Genomic DNA, 15,012 nt, shown 5'->3' with positions numbered 1-15,012 from the left:
ATCCTCAGAGCATTTAGCCTCAAGGTCGAGGCTAAATTTGACCATTGAATTCATTTTTTAAGGTAGGCTGTAATACAAACTAAAAACTAAATGTGTGGGTTTAAAGCAAACACAGAACCTGCTTAGCAGAAAATCTGGGGAGGGGAACGGTACCAAACGGGAATTCAGTTGTACTTCCGGCGTGAAAGGTCACACCAAAATGGCGCCGTCCAAGAAGAAACACGCCAAGAATCAGGCTTCTGTTATTCCTGGAGGATTTACGGGTATTTCTAATTATTACGCCGTTTTTTCTGTACCGCTTTGTCCTCGTAGATAAATGTTTGTGTTACGTAACCCGGCTGGTGTGTGTATGAGTTTGTGCTGATCTGTAGTCTGCCATGTCGACAGGGTGATAGCAGACGCTGATGTGTTGTTTTTTCCCGTCTCTCCTCGCAGTGTTGTCCTTACAGTTCAGCTCCGATAGCGCCGCCAGGCACTCGCTGTACGTGAAGGAGCACCGGGTGCGAGCCGAGAAGAGTTCCCACAGACCGCTGGACCGGACTTTATTCGTGCTAAACATCCCTCCATACTGCTCAGAGGTAGCGCGCCTGCCTGGCTGCTCTGTGTGGTTTGTTTGTCCTTCATATAAACAGTAACTACTGCACACTGCCTTTCCTCTCACTGTTTGTGTATGTGTGTGTTACAGGATGTTGTCAAAGATTTATTCTCGCAGTTTGGCAGCATTCAGTCAGTTGAGCTGAAAGACCACCCGGGGTCCTCCCAGGAGGCTGGACCCAAACTGTCCAAGTTCTTCAAACCAGCTGAAAAACAGGTTGACCTGTGTTCCTGCGCAGTTGCTCGTTTGTTTATGTATGTTTTGTAGATTTCAGTTTCACGTTATGTGTCTCTGTCTGTTTCAGGGCTTCAAAGTTGGCTATGTTGTATTTCAAAACGCCTCCAGTTTACCAGCAGTTAAATCACACCCACATGATGTGCCTTTGGTGGTCTGCACAGAGCAGCGCCCAGTCAAAACAGGACTGCAGAGTAAGTAGGCTGTTGCTAAAGTGACACAGTTTAATGTATGAGGCTTAAATAAAACCAAACGAGACATAAAACCGCCCCAAACACAGTGGATGGCTACAAAAAATGCGAAATATAACCAAAGAAGCAAAAGTATCTGCAAAAGATGTGTTCAAAAGTGTCATAAAATACTCAGAGATTTAGCTACAGAGAGTCACTAATAATAAAATGTGACACAAATGACCAAAAATAAGTGTGAATAAGCTTATGAGTGAAAAATCTGTTATAAAGATGCCAAAAGTCAAGCTTAACGTAAATACAGTGGCTACAAATCGATGCCAAATGGGACATAAAGTGACCTAAGAATGAGAAGAAATGATGCAGAACATCTGGAATCATCTGTAACAAATGAGGTGTATGACACGTGTGTTGTATTTTCTTTATGGCAGAGTGGATCCAGCAGTACACAGACTCCTTTATCCAACCGGAGCAGCTGCAACAAAAAGTCGATTCTTTTATGGAAGACTATGATAAGCATAAAGAAGAGGTGAGAACTCTGTCGCTGTTCCTTCAGCACCGCTGACACGTCCGCTCCGCGTAGCTTCAACGTGGGTTTGATGTTTTGTCCACAGGAAGCGGAGCGGCAGAAGAAGGAGGCCGAGGAGGAGCAAGAAGATGAAGAGGGCTGGGTGAAAGTCACGAGAGGGCACAAGGGTGCCAAGGCGCGTCCTCACAGCGAAGCAGCCAATCAGAGGACTCTACAGAGGGAGATAACGAAGAAGAAGAGGAAGGAGCTCTTGAACTTCTACACCTGGCAGCACAGAAACACGCAGAAAGAACGTAAGTCTCTGATATGTTAATGACATTGTTTACATTTGAGGTTGTGAAAGCATTTTATTTAAATAAGTTTCCTTTTCTTTCTTTCTTTTCCAGATATCGCTGAACTAAGGAAAAAGTTTGAGGAGGATAAACAGAGAATAGCTCTGCTGAGGGCACAGAGGAAGTTCAGACCTTACTGAGTCAGCTGCCCGTTTTTTCTTCTCATTTCACTGCTTTTGTGTATTTCAGTTGCATTATAAAGGTTTTATGTTAATAAACTGGTATTCTGACTTTATTTTACGATGATTAAATTTCTCGCTCCTCACATTAATGATAGTAAATCTAGTGAAGCACAGTAAAGCTACAACATGAAGTACGGAAATTTTATAAAACAGCAGTTTAAGACTAATCTCTTTCGCCTGGATTTTAAGATCACAATTTTATGATTTTTGTTCAACTATTTTTATTGTGAAGCACAAGTAGACAATTTTATGACTTCATCAAATTATCAGAGCAGGCGCCAGCAACTTTCTGTGATGACATCATAGGTTGATCTTGGTGTATTTCTGCGTGTGTACAGTGTACCCATCTTCAGCCAAATGTCAGAGCTCATCTCAACATCTCAATCCTATAGAGCACCTTTGAGTTGTGCATGAAACAGATCTGCATTGTGGTCGAACATGTCAGTATAGATCAAAATGTCTGAAGCACAGTCATGTCATGCCTTATTTCTTGATATTTTTCAAGAAAAATGGGTTCAGTAATTTATCGAAGTGCAAACACATACAGTACATGAGGCAATAACAGAGTTTGTTCACTTCTAACAAGCTTAAATCAGTATTTGGTGCGACTACCTTTATTCTCCAACACACTCAGAACTCTCTCGGGCAGCTTTCTTGTTCATTTTTTAAGTAGACTTCAGAAATAGTTCTCCAGACTTCTTGAAAGACATTCAAAGCTCTTCGTTGGAAGTTTGCTGCCTTTATTTCTGTTCTCTATCAGGAGGATCCTACACTGCTTTAATAATGTTGAGGCCCAGGCTCTGGGGAGGCCAATCCATGGCTGGTGGTTTCACTGTGTGTTTTTCTATCCAGCTACACTTTTACGGCATTGGCAGTGTGTTCGGGCTCATTGTCATGCTGTTAATAATTAGTTGGTTTCACATGGAATTGCATTGTGGATCAAAATGTGATGGCCTCACACCATGACAAAGCCTGCTCTGTGTTTTACAGATTGCTATAGACACTTGCATCCCATCAGATCTGCTGTTACTGATTTCCAGTCCAGTTTTTCCTGCCATTTGGCTCTCAGCCTTAAGCTCAAAAAACCAAAACAAATGCACATATGGACAAATTGACATTTATTGAGATGCATCTTGTTCGTCACGTGCTCGTTGCATTCTCCTGATGCTTGAACACACAATGAACAGCAGGACCACAAGAAGGCCAGCACCAACACCAGACAGGATGTATACGATCACCTGAAACACTAAGGAAGAGAGGGTGCGAGATTCTATTTAAAGAGTGTCATTCATACTCTTTCATGTAATGATTCTAGTTTGGTGTATTGCTGGATTTACTTTTTTCCCGTTTCATGCAGGGGTCTTTCTCGGCTTCAGTGTTATTCTGGACCAGCTGCATTGGCCCCAAAGAGACCAGTTGAAGCTGGTGGGGTTGAGATGCGGCCTCTCTTCTCGGCCTCTCCCCCTCAGATGCTTGTGGGAGGACACAGGACAGATTTTTAAAAAATTCCAAAAATAAACAGCACATTAAGTGTACTGTGGTATACTCACAAATGAAGGTACAACGCTGCGCACAGTCAACGTCATTCGTGCAGATTTCCACCCAACAATAGAAGTACATCTGAGTGAGAGAAAACACATAGCCAGGTCTGTGGGGGGAAAAAACAAAACGCTGCGTTGCTGAAATATTATAATCTGATGAAACATACTTCCTCTGGACTTGGATGGCCTGTGCTGGGGTCCAAGAAGGCAAAGGTCTTGACATCAAACCTCCTGATTTGTGAGTGAGATGTGGTCTTCCCCTGTTTGTCCACAGGGACAGAGCTTCTCATATTATCCTGAGGATTTGGACATCTGTACAAAAGGGACAAAACTGTGCTGTTATATTTTTAATTTTTGTTTTTTTATTGAGGGGTGGGGGTTAATAACGTACCCATCATAGAGAAGTGTCCACACAGAGTGTCTTGACCCAGGATAAGCAAAGCAGTCTCGCACTCGCAGGGAAAGTGTGGGATCTGGAGATGGCTGCACGATGGAAATCTCCACATTCACAGCTTCACGAAGGGGCAAAGTCAGTGGAAGCTGTTCCTCGGGAATAAAGGATGTAAAGGATGCATCTGCAGCAACAAACATATACACATCACCAGCTGTCATTTGCATACAAAGTGCCTTTTCATTCCATTTTAGTACCTGTGGCTATTCTCATTTGCACTCCGATGGACCCCAGTGCAATGACAGGTGGTGGATTAGTCACCGCATACAAAGACCGCAGTTCTGCTGCACGCTTCAGATCAGAGGAGTCGTATTCACACTGGACCTGAAGACTAAAAACCCCAAAACATTCATCACCACCAGTACTGTCTTCTAGAAGAAGATGTATCCATCTCCATACCTAAATTGAGAATTTTTCCCATCATTTCCTGTATGTAGCTCCACCACTTCCACCTCGTAGATCACCACATCTCCATTTGCCTAAAAGCCAGAGAGATTTAAAAAAAAATTAAAAAAAAAGGTTTAAGAAAAGAAGATGATGTGAAAATTCATGGTGGACCACAGACACATCTAAATGAAAGCTTGTGCTCAATGCTGTGACTGGCTTTGTGTAACTGTGCAAAAATATTAGGATGATACCCCAATCTAAATATTAGATATAATATTTACCTTCCTCTTTGCACCGCAGTCTGAGACTCCTATCTTGAAGACAGCAGTATCTGGGGTTGTGACAACAGGGTGACAGTGCGGCTGATCCTTTACAATGAGGCTGCTGGGATCAATGGGCGTGTGTGCATCTGCAGCGTTTACTGAGAACACAAAGTGTCCGTCCAGAGAGCAGGCTGGATGGAGTCAAACAGGATAATGTTGCATAGTTGTTTTTTGAGTAAAACACAAATTAAAAAACCAAACCCTGTTTTGTCCTCATCTCTGCATAATTGTCTTTATAACTACATAATGTTGAATACTGCATTAGCATGTATTGAAAGCTCTGCTGCCAACTATAGATGACATTTTACTGCTCATCAGTGCCAAACATTATTGGTACTGCTTGGTACCTGGTACTCTGTAGTACCAAACATATTTACAGTGGTAACAAGACTGCATTTTGTAATGAAGGCCACGCATATACTGGCAGGAGGTCTGTCCACAGTCAAAATACATAAACCTCTGATTAGGTATCCATTTCTGATATTTCTGATTTCCCTTAAGCCCCCCACACGACTGGTTATTAAGGGGTTAAGAGTCCTAGAAGCAGCCCTGCTTGTTTAGACGAAAGGTTGGAGGGGAAAATACAGATCTTACCATTGAGTGTGTAGTAGCAGGCTGAATCACGAGCATCATAGCAGCAGCCCAGTTTGTAGCAGACATCACTGGAAACCCTTTGGTGGCCACAGTCCACTCGAAGAGCTCTTTCAATGTCACAGTTTCCAGGGAATGCTGGAGAAGAGTTCTGTTTTTAAATGTCTTAGATCGTCACTCTGAACTGTGCAGACTCCTACCCAGTATTGGTAATTACAAGAACAACAAGACAACACTCTAAACTTGGCTCCATAGGGAAATTGTGCCAGGGTGACTTTTGACTGATGAAAAGGGAGAGCGGATTTTAGGTATACAGGACACAACTGGGTCAGTGAGTTTGTCAAGCTCAATCAGCTGTCTCCACTCACGTGTTGGGCGAAGCTGGGTCCTCTCACTTCTTGCCTTTATCAGGGGACAGCTGATGTTGACCCTGATCCATCGATCCTCTCCTGCCAGCTGGACCTGCAGCGGGATGACGACTTTGCTGCCCTGAGGATGAAAGGTTATTGCAGCATGGCTGTCAAGAAGTGACATACATGCAGATTGTAAACTCATTTTTACCTCCATTGGTTTCAATCATTAAAACTTAATAGTAAATATACTATAGTTGCATTATTTTTGGCCCTACTTGGCAATCCCATACATTTCCTTCATGTAAACTCTGCAGCAGGATTCACACCTCAACACGGACAAAGCAGCTGTCATATCTGCTGAAAAACGAGAGGCTCTGGTTCTTCACTCTAGCCACTTGCACTCCACAGGTCTTCTCATACTGAGGCACTGGGACTGTGGCCCCTGTCACGTCTAAGGAAACAAAGCACACACACACATGGTCTGAGATCAATGCAAAAGATGAGGGTGAACTAAATGAACCAAGCATCTTCCTCACATCCCGCTGCCCTATACCTCACCTCTGGCGTACACATTGTTTTTCACCATTGGACCAAACACAGCTCTGATGCCTCGGAGAGAGCAGGTGACTCGCGGCATGGCGAGCTGTTTCCTCTGCTCGAGTGTTTTCTTCCTGTGATCGGGGGAAAGGCAGACGCAGCGCCGAGCCATGACGGTGAAAAGTAAAAGAGTCGCGCAAATCTTTATAAAACGATAATTCATCTCGCTATATTTTGCAAACTTAACAGCAGAAACATCCAGCCCTATCTAAGGCGCTGGAGACGGTCACGTGACAGCTGTTAATTAGTGTTAATTAATTTAAAGCTATGGCGTTCCTCGGGCTCGGGGACCAGTGCAGTGCAGAGAGTTAAAGGGTGTCGCAGACCTGCTCAGCGTCACCCGCCTGCGCGCACCGAGAGCTACAGAAGCTGACGTGCACGCGGCCACAGAATAAAGCCGGTAATTAATAAAAAAGGTCAACGTTTAAATATTAAATATCACACTGAGCGCATGCACGGCCAACTCTATCCTAAGGGGGCCATTAAATGAAAGCATTGCATAACTCGCTGGCCTCACCCCCCTCTCGCTCTCCCCATGGCAAAGCTTGTACCCACCCCAGTTATTATATAAGCAGTCTTAAACCTTTACTCACTGCCATCAGAACACCCACTCATCCTGTCAGAATTGCAAGGAAATGCCCATTTTGTTGCTCTATTCCAGCTGTGTTTGCTTTGAAAACATTTTGCTTTGCAATAAATGACCTGATTTTCTGTGCAGGCTTAAATGAAGTTAGTTATCTTAATCCAGACCTAGCTGGACTCCAGCACAGTGCAGCTTTCAAGCTAATTTTAATTTAGCTAAACCTTAATTATCCCATTCAAAGGCTACAGTATAGAAAGTGTAGTACATAGAATCAGGGAGAGATCTCGGCAGTTGCTATAATGATGTTGCCTGCGTGGATATGGTTGTCGTTTTTTCTATTTCCCTTATTGTCAACAAGTTTATATACACCGGGAGAAACAGATATATAGCCAATACAAAAGGGGGCAAATAGAACAACAGCAAAAGAGAAACTGGGAAATAATCGGTTACACTCTATGCATAGTTTTGTATAAATAACCTAATTTTTGTAAATTATTTTTTAATAATTTGCAGGATAAATGTTGTAACTGTAACATTTACTATATTAAAGTAAAAATGTAAAATACCTGGTTAAAAAAACAGTACTTCTGATTGCATTGCACGTCTACTTCATTGTATTTTGGATGGAAATATAACAGAACATAAAAGCTTGAATTACTTACGCACATTTTGATGTTAAACTGCGTATTAATACAGAGGATTATGCCTTAAATAGCGGCAGTACTTCATGTTGTAATACATCTATATGAGGGAGCAGGGCAGCTCACGAGTTTCTCCATCTGTGCTTTACCTTGTATAATATCCCGGAAACACCCATCATAATATGTAACTATATTATTTCAAATTATCAATAAAATGATGAACAGTTGGCTTGATTCACTTGTTTGTATATGTAACATTCAAACAATAGCTAATTATTAACTCTGTAATATTATTCTATTTTATCTACAGAATTCCTACATTAAATTACACTAAAAAGTAAAAGGAGTGGAAAAATAGGTGAATTAAAAACTACACGTTAGCAAAAAAATAACAACCAAAGCACCCCCCCTCCCCGATGAGCTAGCAAAGAATTAGTAAATGATAACGGATAGGAACAACAACAAAAACCAAACCAACAAAACAAAACAAGACAAATAAAAAAACAAACAAACAAAAAACCCAGTGGATTTTCAGAGATAAAACTAAATGAATACGAACAAATCCAGTCTGAAAATTAACTGAAACTAAGTAAGAAAATAAATAATTAAATAAATAAATAAAGGAATTTCTTAGTAAAGGAATTAATAAATAAAATAAGATAAAATATATTAAAACTTGACGGAAAAAGACTGTGATAACTTGGAATCAAATTATTCATTTCATCGTCAAATTTATTTGATTATTTATAATTTACATTATTAGAAAAAAAATGTTACACCTATCCAAAACGGATGGGTGGCGGGGAAAATACGTTGGGAATAACAATCCAGCGTAAACACACTTTTATTCAGAAACCATTCTGAATATTTCTAACTTTTACTGGGATCGTGTGAGACACTTCTTCTGTTTGATCGTGTGGATATTGTTTACAGTCCCACGGCAGGTCACGAGTTGTCAGACGGCGTGGTGACGTAAGGCTCGTGACGTTTCTGGGTGATTCCCGTCAGGCTGATAGACTGGCTTTAGCATTAAGCATAGGCAACAGGAGAGCGTAGGACGGCTCGTAAACATGGCTTTGAATCGAAATCATACGCATAACGGCAACGTGTTGATAAACAACGGAGAGAGGTGAGGGTATTACCTAGTGTCAGGGTGTTTAATTGTATTAACTAGCCAACTGTCGCCTCTGTTTTCGGCTTGTTTACCTTTTACTTTCCAATGCGTAGTCAACTCAATGCTATCCAACTGCTAGCCTCCAGCTAGCTGGCCTAGGTAATGTTAGCATTAGCTGTTTTATTGTTTACTGTATATTTCAGGGCGTTGTGTATTTTGTGTGCTCTTTTAACGGCGAGACATTTAATGGCCTTACTTTAAAATCGTTGCATAATGTGGTTTAAGCAAGATGCGTTAGCGGACTATCCAAACAGGAAGTTTTGGCAGCATTTTTTGTCAGGATGTTGAAATCTTGTAAAACACAAATGTCTTCCCATTGCATGTTTCGTAAAGCAATTTTTTTTCTAGCTGCTGCGAAATACAATTTCTACATGTTAGCGTACTTTTTAGCTCCTTTATAGTTACTGTAAGCAGTGACCTAATTTTCATTTGCCTCGTCTTTATCCAGTGTTTTAAGGGAGTGCAAGAATGTGGAGCTGTCATTCAGTGATGTCACCTGCAAGACAGATCTGCTGAAGGGGACCAAGAAGGGCACGGTGTACCTCACACCATACAGGGTACTACCCAAATTATCAATAAACAAAAGATTCCTGTGATGTTTACGGCTGCTTTTCATGTGCTCATGTATCCTTATGTAACTCATCTTTTTGCCTCATCTCTTGTTCACCGGCTCAGTTGGTGTTTGTATCCAGTAACACCAAGGACTGCCTGGGTTCAGCCATGTTCCCCTATTACCTGATGAAGGGCTGCAGCATTGAGCAGCCAGTCTTTGCAGCCAACTACATTAAAGGGACAGTGTCTGCTGAGCCCGGTGGTAGGAAGCCTTTTGCTTTTACACTTAGTCACTATCATTTGATTGTCTGTCTCTAAAACAATCTCATATGAACCCATATTAGTGAAAACTGTGGTGTATTAGTTTCAGAACTTTACTTTGCTTAAAAAAGGCAGCTTTCTGTATTTACTCTAAAGGGAATTGACTTTTTAATCAGGTGGCTGGGAGGGTCAGGCACATTTCAAGATGTCATTCCCCAGTGGAGGAGCCATAGAGTTGGGACAGCACCTCTTCAAACTGGCCACAAATGGTTCGTATGCCATTTTAATTCAGTACCTTTTCTTTATAACCAGGAAACACGTGTTAAGGTAGCTAAACCCTTTACCAAAGTAGCAGTCCTACTATATTAAAAACATGGTACAGTTGCAGTAAAAAAACAAAAACTTTAAAGATTAAACGCTTTATAGAAATAAAGGACATTACGATACAGATAACTCTGTGTCTTCTGGAGTCTTTGGAAAGTCACTTTTATTCTTTCTGTGCTCCAGCTTCTCGTGGCGCTCCGGTGCAGAATGGAGCTGCTGCCTACGGTTACCCTTCACCTGGTATGATGAATGGCTATGGCCAACCTCCACCTGCTCCTCAGGGCTATCCCTACCCACCACCTCCCCAGCAGAATGGCTTCTACCAGGGGCCTCCCCCTGCTGCTGGGAACATGCCCTACTCTTATCCACCACCTGCTGCTGCAGGTACACAGTCTCGCTGTCTGTAGGTCTATTTTTAAACGTCTGATTCAACTGAAGACCGGCGGCAACATAAGTAGTGATTTTTAAAATCTAGCTTATAGTCAGCGCAGTTGTAACTCCAGGTTCTGCATTTTATTTTGTAGATTTCTTTCACTTTTTTCCTTTCTTCCTCATAATCAATAAAAGTGCTTATAGTTTGTAGCCTTGTTTTCTTGCATTTGTATGTAAGCGCACTTTTTTTTTTGTCTCTTTGCACATAAGTTAAAAATGTGCACCCTCGAGGCGCAAATCATGCTGTCCCTCTCTCTCTGTCAGTGTCCTGTTTTTTTTCTTTATCTTTTTTATTGTGTAAATAATTGTACAAACAGGCTGCAACCCCCTGTGACCTTCAAACTGCATCTTTAAAAAAATAATAAAAATTCTGTTGGCCATCTGTGTTCCAGGAATGTACCCATCTGGTTTTGACTACATGGCCCCTCCTCCCCCGTACCCTGGGCCACCACAAAACTGGGCTGCACCCTCTCAGAACTGGACAGCACCACCACCACAACCACCTCCAGGTCTGTTTCTCTCACTCTCCTTTTTTCACTCACTCCCTATTTTTTTTTTTTTTTTCTTCCTCTGTGCCACTGCACTTGTCAGATCGGATCTGTCTGCCTCAACATGAATCACTTCAAAGCACGCCATTAAAAAAGAAAAAAGGGGGGTGCTGATGTCTCCTTCTCTACAGATAAAAATGTCAAGGAATAAAACAGTCTTCTCGCCCTCATGTTGTTGTTTTTCTAGCAACTTTGGGGATTTTCGGTTAAAAACAGCGTCACCTTCTGTGCATCAGTCTGTGCTTCATCACCTTGTGCCAATAGATTTTTCTAAGTTTGAGGATCTTAGAAGTTTTCAGTTGCGCTTCATGTGACTACTAAAGCATTCTTCTGTGCATCTTTTCTCATTACAGTGTTAGGAACTGTTCTAGAGTATGTTCTGCGGTCATTACTCAGTCTTCATCTCCCTGTTTTTTGCCATTTTATGCACAGGTAACGCCAAGGCGGCTGAAGCAGCAGGCAGCGCATATTACAATCCCAGCAATCCACACAATGTCTACATGCCCATGGTAAGCTGCTTTGGATGTCTTTACCTCAGCAACATGTGACCTCTTCTTTAATGGCATTTTAATCATATTAAACCATCTTCTGGGTTTGCGTGCAGGAGCGACCTCCACCATACGCACCTTCTTCAAACTTCCCTGAAAAGAAAAACAACTGAAACGTGGGCAACGTCACTTCCAAGACACTCCTCTCTCGCATCCTCTGTATCCTAAATAAATTCTAAAGTGAGGTTTTTCTTTTTTCTTTTTGTAGACTGCAATAAGGTAATGCAATTAATATAGCGGTTAAAAAGATGTCAATTAAAATTTCCCAATGAGAGATTGTTTTTTTTAATTTTTTTGGGAAGGACTATAAATGGAACAGCTAATGACGTTTTAGTGTTTTCCATATTACATCAAGTCATTTAAATGGTGGACAACTTGTAAAGCAACAGTTGGGATTCATTTTTTTCTGTCTGATTCTTCAGCACCTACGCAGGGACTCGTGCAGTGTCCCAGCTGGAAAGGGGGGGGGGGGAGGATTTGGAGAATGTATTTTTAAAGACAGATTTGTTACCAAAACATTTTGTAGCCGTTTATTGATTGCAGTTCATGTAATTATTAATAATATCAGCTTCTACTAAGAACAGTTATGTATGATTGCAAGTGCATTGTGTTTCCCCATTATAGCTTTGTAGTCATTTTCCACATAAAAAAACCAGAACTGTGTTCATTTATGTTCAGCGACACAATAACTGACTGATTCTCATACTATGGCTCGCACAGACACGCAGACTGGTGACCAGTATGATCCTGTACTCAATCTAAGTAACTTCATTCATGGTATGACCTTAAACTCCCAGTTCTAATTGAGTATCTTTACAGGGTGGTTATCAAAAAGAGTTGCGTAATGTTCAGAAAGATTTCTTATGAAACGAGTCTGTGTATGTGCAATATTTCAGCCTTGCATAACGGCGTTACAGGTCACCTGCGGGGTTATCTGAATGACCTTGTGCTGTACTCTGAGCTTCTGTTGTGTTGCTGTATGCAGAGCCAAGCTGAAACCAGAGCTCTTCTCCTTCAGTAATTAACCTAGTGTGAGGTTACAGGTTACACTGATTTATTAAGGCTCACCAGTATTTTGCCTGCAGGTGAAGCTTCTGAGTGCAGACTGTTATCCCTGATTCTGCTCAGTGTGCATCATTTAGCACCCGTTTGAAGGTCTTTTTGCGCATAGTTGTGGTGGTTAGAGGTTTTTGTTTTTTTTTAGGTAGATTTAATCAAATGCCTGTATATTAACATCTCTTTTCTTATTCTTTTTGCTGAATTTGTCAAAAATCTAATAAATGTCAATTATTAAATTTCCCCCATTTTTGTCTTCAGTCATTTATAAACTGTCAGTTATTTATGCCATGTTTATGTCATAGATCTTAAATCAAATAGAGCCTCAGACAAACAAAAATAAATTTTACAGAGTATCATTTTTTACAGGGAGTGCAGAATTATTAGGCAAATGAGTATTTTGTCCACATCATCCTCTTCATGCATGTTGTCTTACTCCAGGCTGTATAGGCTCGAAAGCCTACTACCAATTAAGCATATCAGGTGATGTGCATCTCTGTAATGAGAAGGGGTGTGGTCTAATGACATCAACACCCTATATCAGGTGTGCATAATTATTAGGCAACGTCCTTTCCTTTGGCAAAATGGGTCAAAAGAAGGACTTGACAGGCTCAGAAAAGTCAAAAATAGTGAGATATCTTGCAGAGGGATGCAGCAGTCTCAAAATTGCAAAGCTTCTGAAGCGTGATCATCGAACAATCAAGCGTTTCATTCAAAATAGTCAACAGGGTCGCAAGAAGCGTGTGGAAAAACCAAGGCGCAAAATAACTGCCCATGAACTGAGAAAAGTCAAGCGTGCAGCTGCCAAGATGCCACTTGCCACCAGTTTGGCCATATTTCAGAGCTGCAACATCACTGGAGTGCCCAAAAGCACAAGGTGTGCAATACTCAGAGACATGGCCAAGGTAAGAAAGGCTGAAAGACGACCACCACTGAACAAGACACACAAGCTGAAACGTCAAGACTGGGCCAAGAAATATCTCAAGACTGATTTTTCTAAGGTTTTATGGACTGATGAAATGAGAGTGAGTCTTGATGGGCCAGATGGATGGGCCCGTGGCTGGATTGGTAAAGGCCAGAGAGCTCCAGTCCGACTCAGACGCCAGCAAGGTGGAGGTGGAGTACTGGTTTGGGCTGGTATCATCAAAGATGAGCTTGTGGGGCCTTTTCGGGTTGAGGATGGAGTCAAGCTCAACTCCCAGTCCTACTGCCAGTTTCTGGAAGACACCTTCTTCAAGCAGTGGTACAGGAAGAAGTCTGCATCCTTCAAGAAAAACATGATTTTCATGCAGGACAATGCTCCATCACACGCGTCCAAGTACTCCACAGCGTGGCTGGCAAGAAAGGGTATAAAAGAAGAAAAACTAATGACATGGCCACCTTGTTCACCTGATCTGAACCCCATTGAGAACCTGTGGTCCATCATCAAATGTGAGATTTACAAGGAGGGAAAACAGTACACCTCTCTGAACAGTGTCTGGGAGGCTGTGGTTGCTGCTGCACGCAATGTTGATGGTGAACAGATCAAAACACTGACAGAATCCATGGATGGCAGGCTTTTGAGTGTCCTTGCAAAGAAAGGTGGCTATATTGGTCGCTGATTTGTTTTTGTATGGCAGAAATGCATATTTGTGAATGTGGAGATGTTATATTGGTTTCACTGGTAAAAATAAATAATTGAAATGGGTATATATTTGTTTTTTGTTAAGTTGCCTAATAATTATGCACAGTAATAGTCACCTGCACACACAGATATCCCCCTAAAATAGCTAAAACTAAAAACAAACTAAAAACTACTTTCACAAACATTCAGCTTTGATATTAATGAGTTTTTTGGGTTAATTGAGAACATGGTTGTTGTTCAATAATAAAATTATTCCTCAAAAATACAACTTGCCTAATAATTCTGCACTCCCTGTATTTAACATACAGTTAAGCCAGAATGCAGAAGCAGTATGTAAAAACCTGCGTGTGAACACACCTTACTGCTTCCATTTAATAGTTATAGTGCCGCTAATCAACTGGATTTGATTAACTTATAATCAGCAAGTTTGTGTTTGATAAAAAACCAAACGCAGCATATTAGCAAAAACACTTCATACCAACCGTCAAACGTGGTGGTGGAGGTGCCATGGTTTGGGCTTGTTTTACGGCCACCGACCTGGGCACCTTACAGTCACTGAGTCGACCACCAACTCTAGTCTAAGGAGCTTGGAAAGCAAAGCGTGTGGACTTCTTTGAGTTGCTTGAAGACGTTTCACCTCTCATCCGAGAAGCTTCTTCAGGTCCTTTGTCCCTCTTTGGGGGGGAAACTCCCACTGGGTTTAAATCTGGGACTCTCCACCATTGACCCTTAGAACTGAAGAAGCTTCTCGGATGAGAGGTGAAACTTCTTCAAGCAACTCAAAGAGGTCCACATGCTTTGCTTTCCAAGCTCCTTAGACTACGATGACCTGGATGACTGAGAACCTTCACAGACACACCAACTCTGTAAAGTATCCTAAAGTCAATTGTGACTCCGTCTGTCCGACAGCTAAAGCTTGGCCCAAACCAGGTCATTCAACAGAGTGATGATCCCAAGCACATCAGC

At 41.7% G+C, this 15,012-nt stretch overlaps 3 protein-coding genes across 4 annotated transcripts; 2 read left to right on the top strand and 1 right to left on the bottom strand.

Moving 5' to 3' along the window:
- Positions 1-152: 152 nt before the first annotated feature.
- rrp7a (ribosomal RNA processing 7 homolog A) lies at positions 153-2,113 on the top strand. The gene is made up of 7 exons (XM_085403275.1): positions 153-263; positions 436-578; positions 686-811; positions 900-1,023; positions 1,449-1,546; positions 1,632-1,839; positions 1,933-2,113. Exons 1-7 carry the CDS (start codon positions 200-202, stop codon positions 2,016-2,018), a joined length of 849 nt encoding a protein of 282 aa, XP_085259401.1. The 5' UTR covers positions 153-199; the 3' UTR covers positions 2,019-2,113.
- Positions 2,114-2,241: 128 nt separating this feature from the next.
- LOC146671097 (zona pellucida sperm-binding protein 4-like) lies at positions 2,242-6,695 on the bottom strand. 2 transcript variants are annotated; one of them, XM_085403274.1, is made up of 12 exons: positions 6,265-6,693; positions 6,033-6,157; positions 5,722-5,842; positions 5,357-5,491; positions 4,721-4,893; positions 4,452-4,531; positions 4,250-4,383; positions 3,993-4,176; positions 3,769-3,913; positions 3,611-3,680; positions 3,398-3,532; positions 2,242-3,306 (listed from the first exon to the last, which is right to left on the bottom strand). In XM_085403274.1, the coding sequence occupies exons 1-12, from the start codon at positions 6,464-6,466 to the stop codon at positions 3,179-3,181; spliced, it is 1,632 nt and encodes a 543-aa protein (XP_085259400.1). In that variant the 5' UTR covers positions 6,467-6,693; the 3' UTR covers positions 2,242-3,178. The 2 variants fall into 2 exon arrangements, with proteins under 2 accessions (XP_085259400.1, XP_085259399.1); XM_085403273.1 differs by having other exon boundaries at positions 3,398-3,680; positions 6,265-6,695.
- Positions 6,696-8,500: 1,805 nt separating this feature from the next.
- wbp2nl (WBP2 N-terminal like) lies at positions 8,501-12,665 on the top strand. Its single transcript, XM_085403272.1, has 8 exons — positions 8,501-8,656; positions 9,150-9,258; positions 9,377-9,515; positions 9,691-9,783; positions 10,022-10,222; positions 10,663-10,779; positions 11,251-11,327; positions 11,423-12,665. Exons 1-8 carry the CDS (start codon positions 8,598-8,600, stop codon positions 11,477-11,479), a joined length of 852 nt encoding a protein of 283 aa, XP_085259398.1. The 5' UTR covers positions 8,501-8,597; the 3' UTR covers positions 11,480-12,665.
- The last annotated feature ends 2,347 nt before the right edge of the window (positions 12,666-15,012 follow it).

Source organism: Rhamphochromis longiceps, linkage group LG4, assembly GCF_057381845.1.
Source record: "Rhamphochromis longiceps isolate RC_006_pf linkage group LG4, R_longiceps_female_GT1.1, whole genome shotgun sequence".
Lineage (NCBI taxonomy): Eukaryota > Metazoa > Chordata > Actinopteri > Cichliformes > Cichlidae > Rhamphochromis > Rhamphochromis longiceps.
The sequence above is the reverse complement of the archived record's forward strand: the minus strand, read 5'-3'. Positions and strand labels throughout refer to the sequence as shown.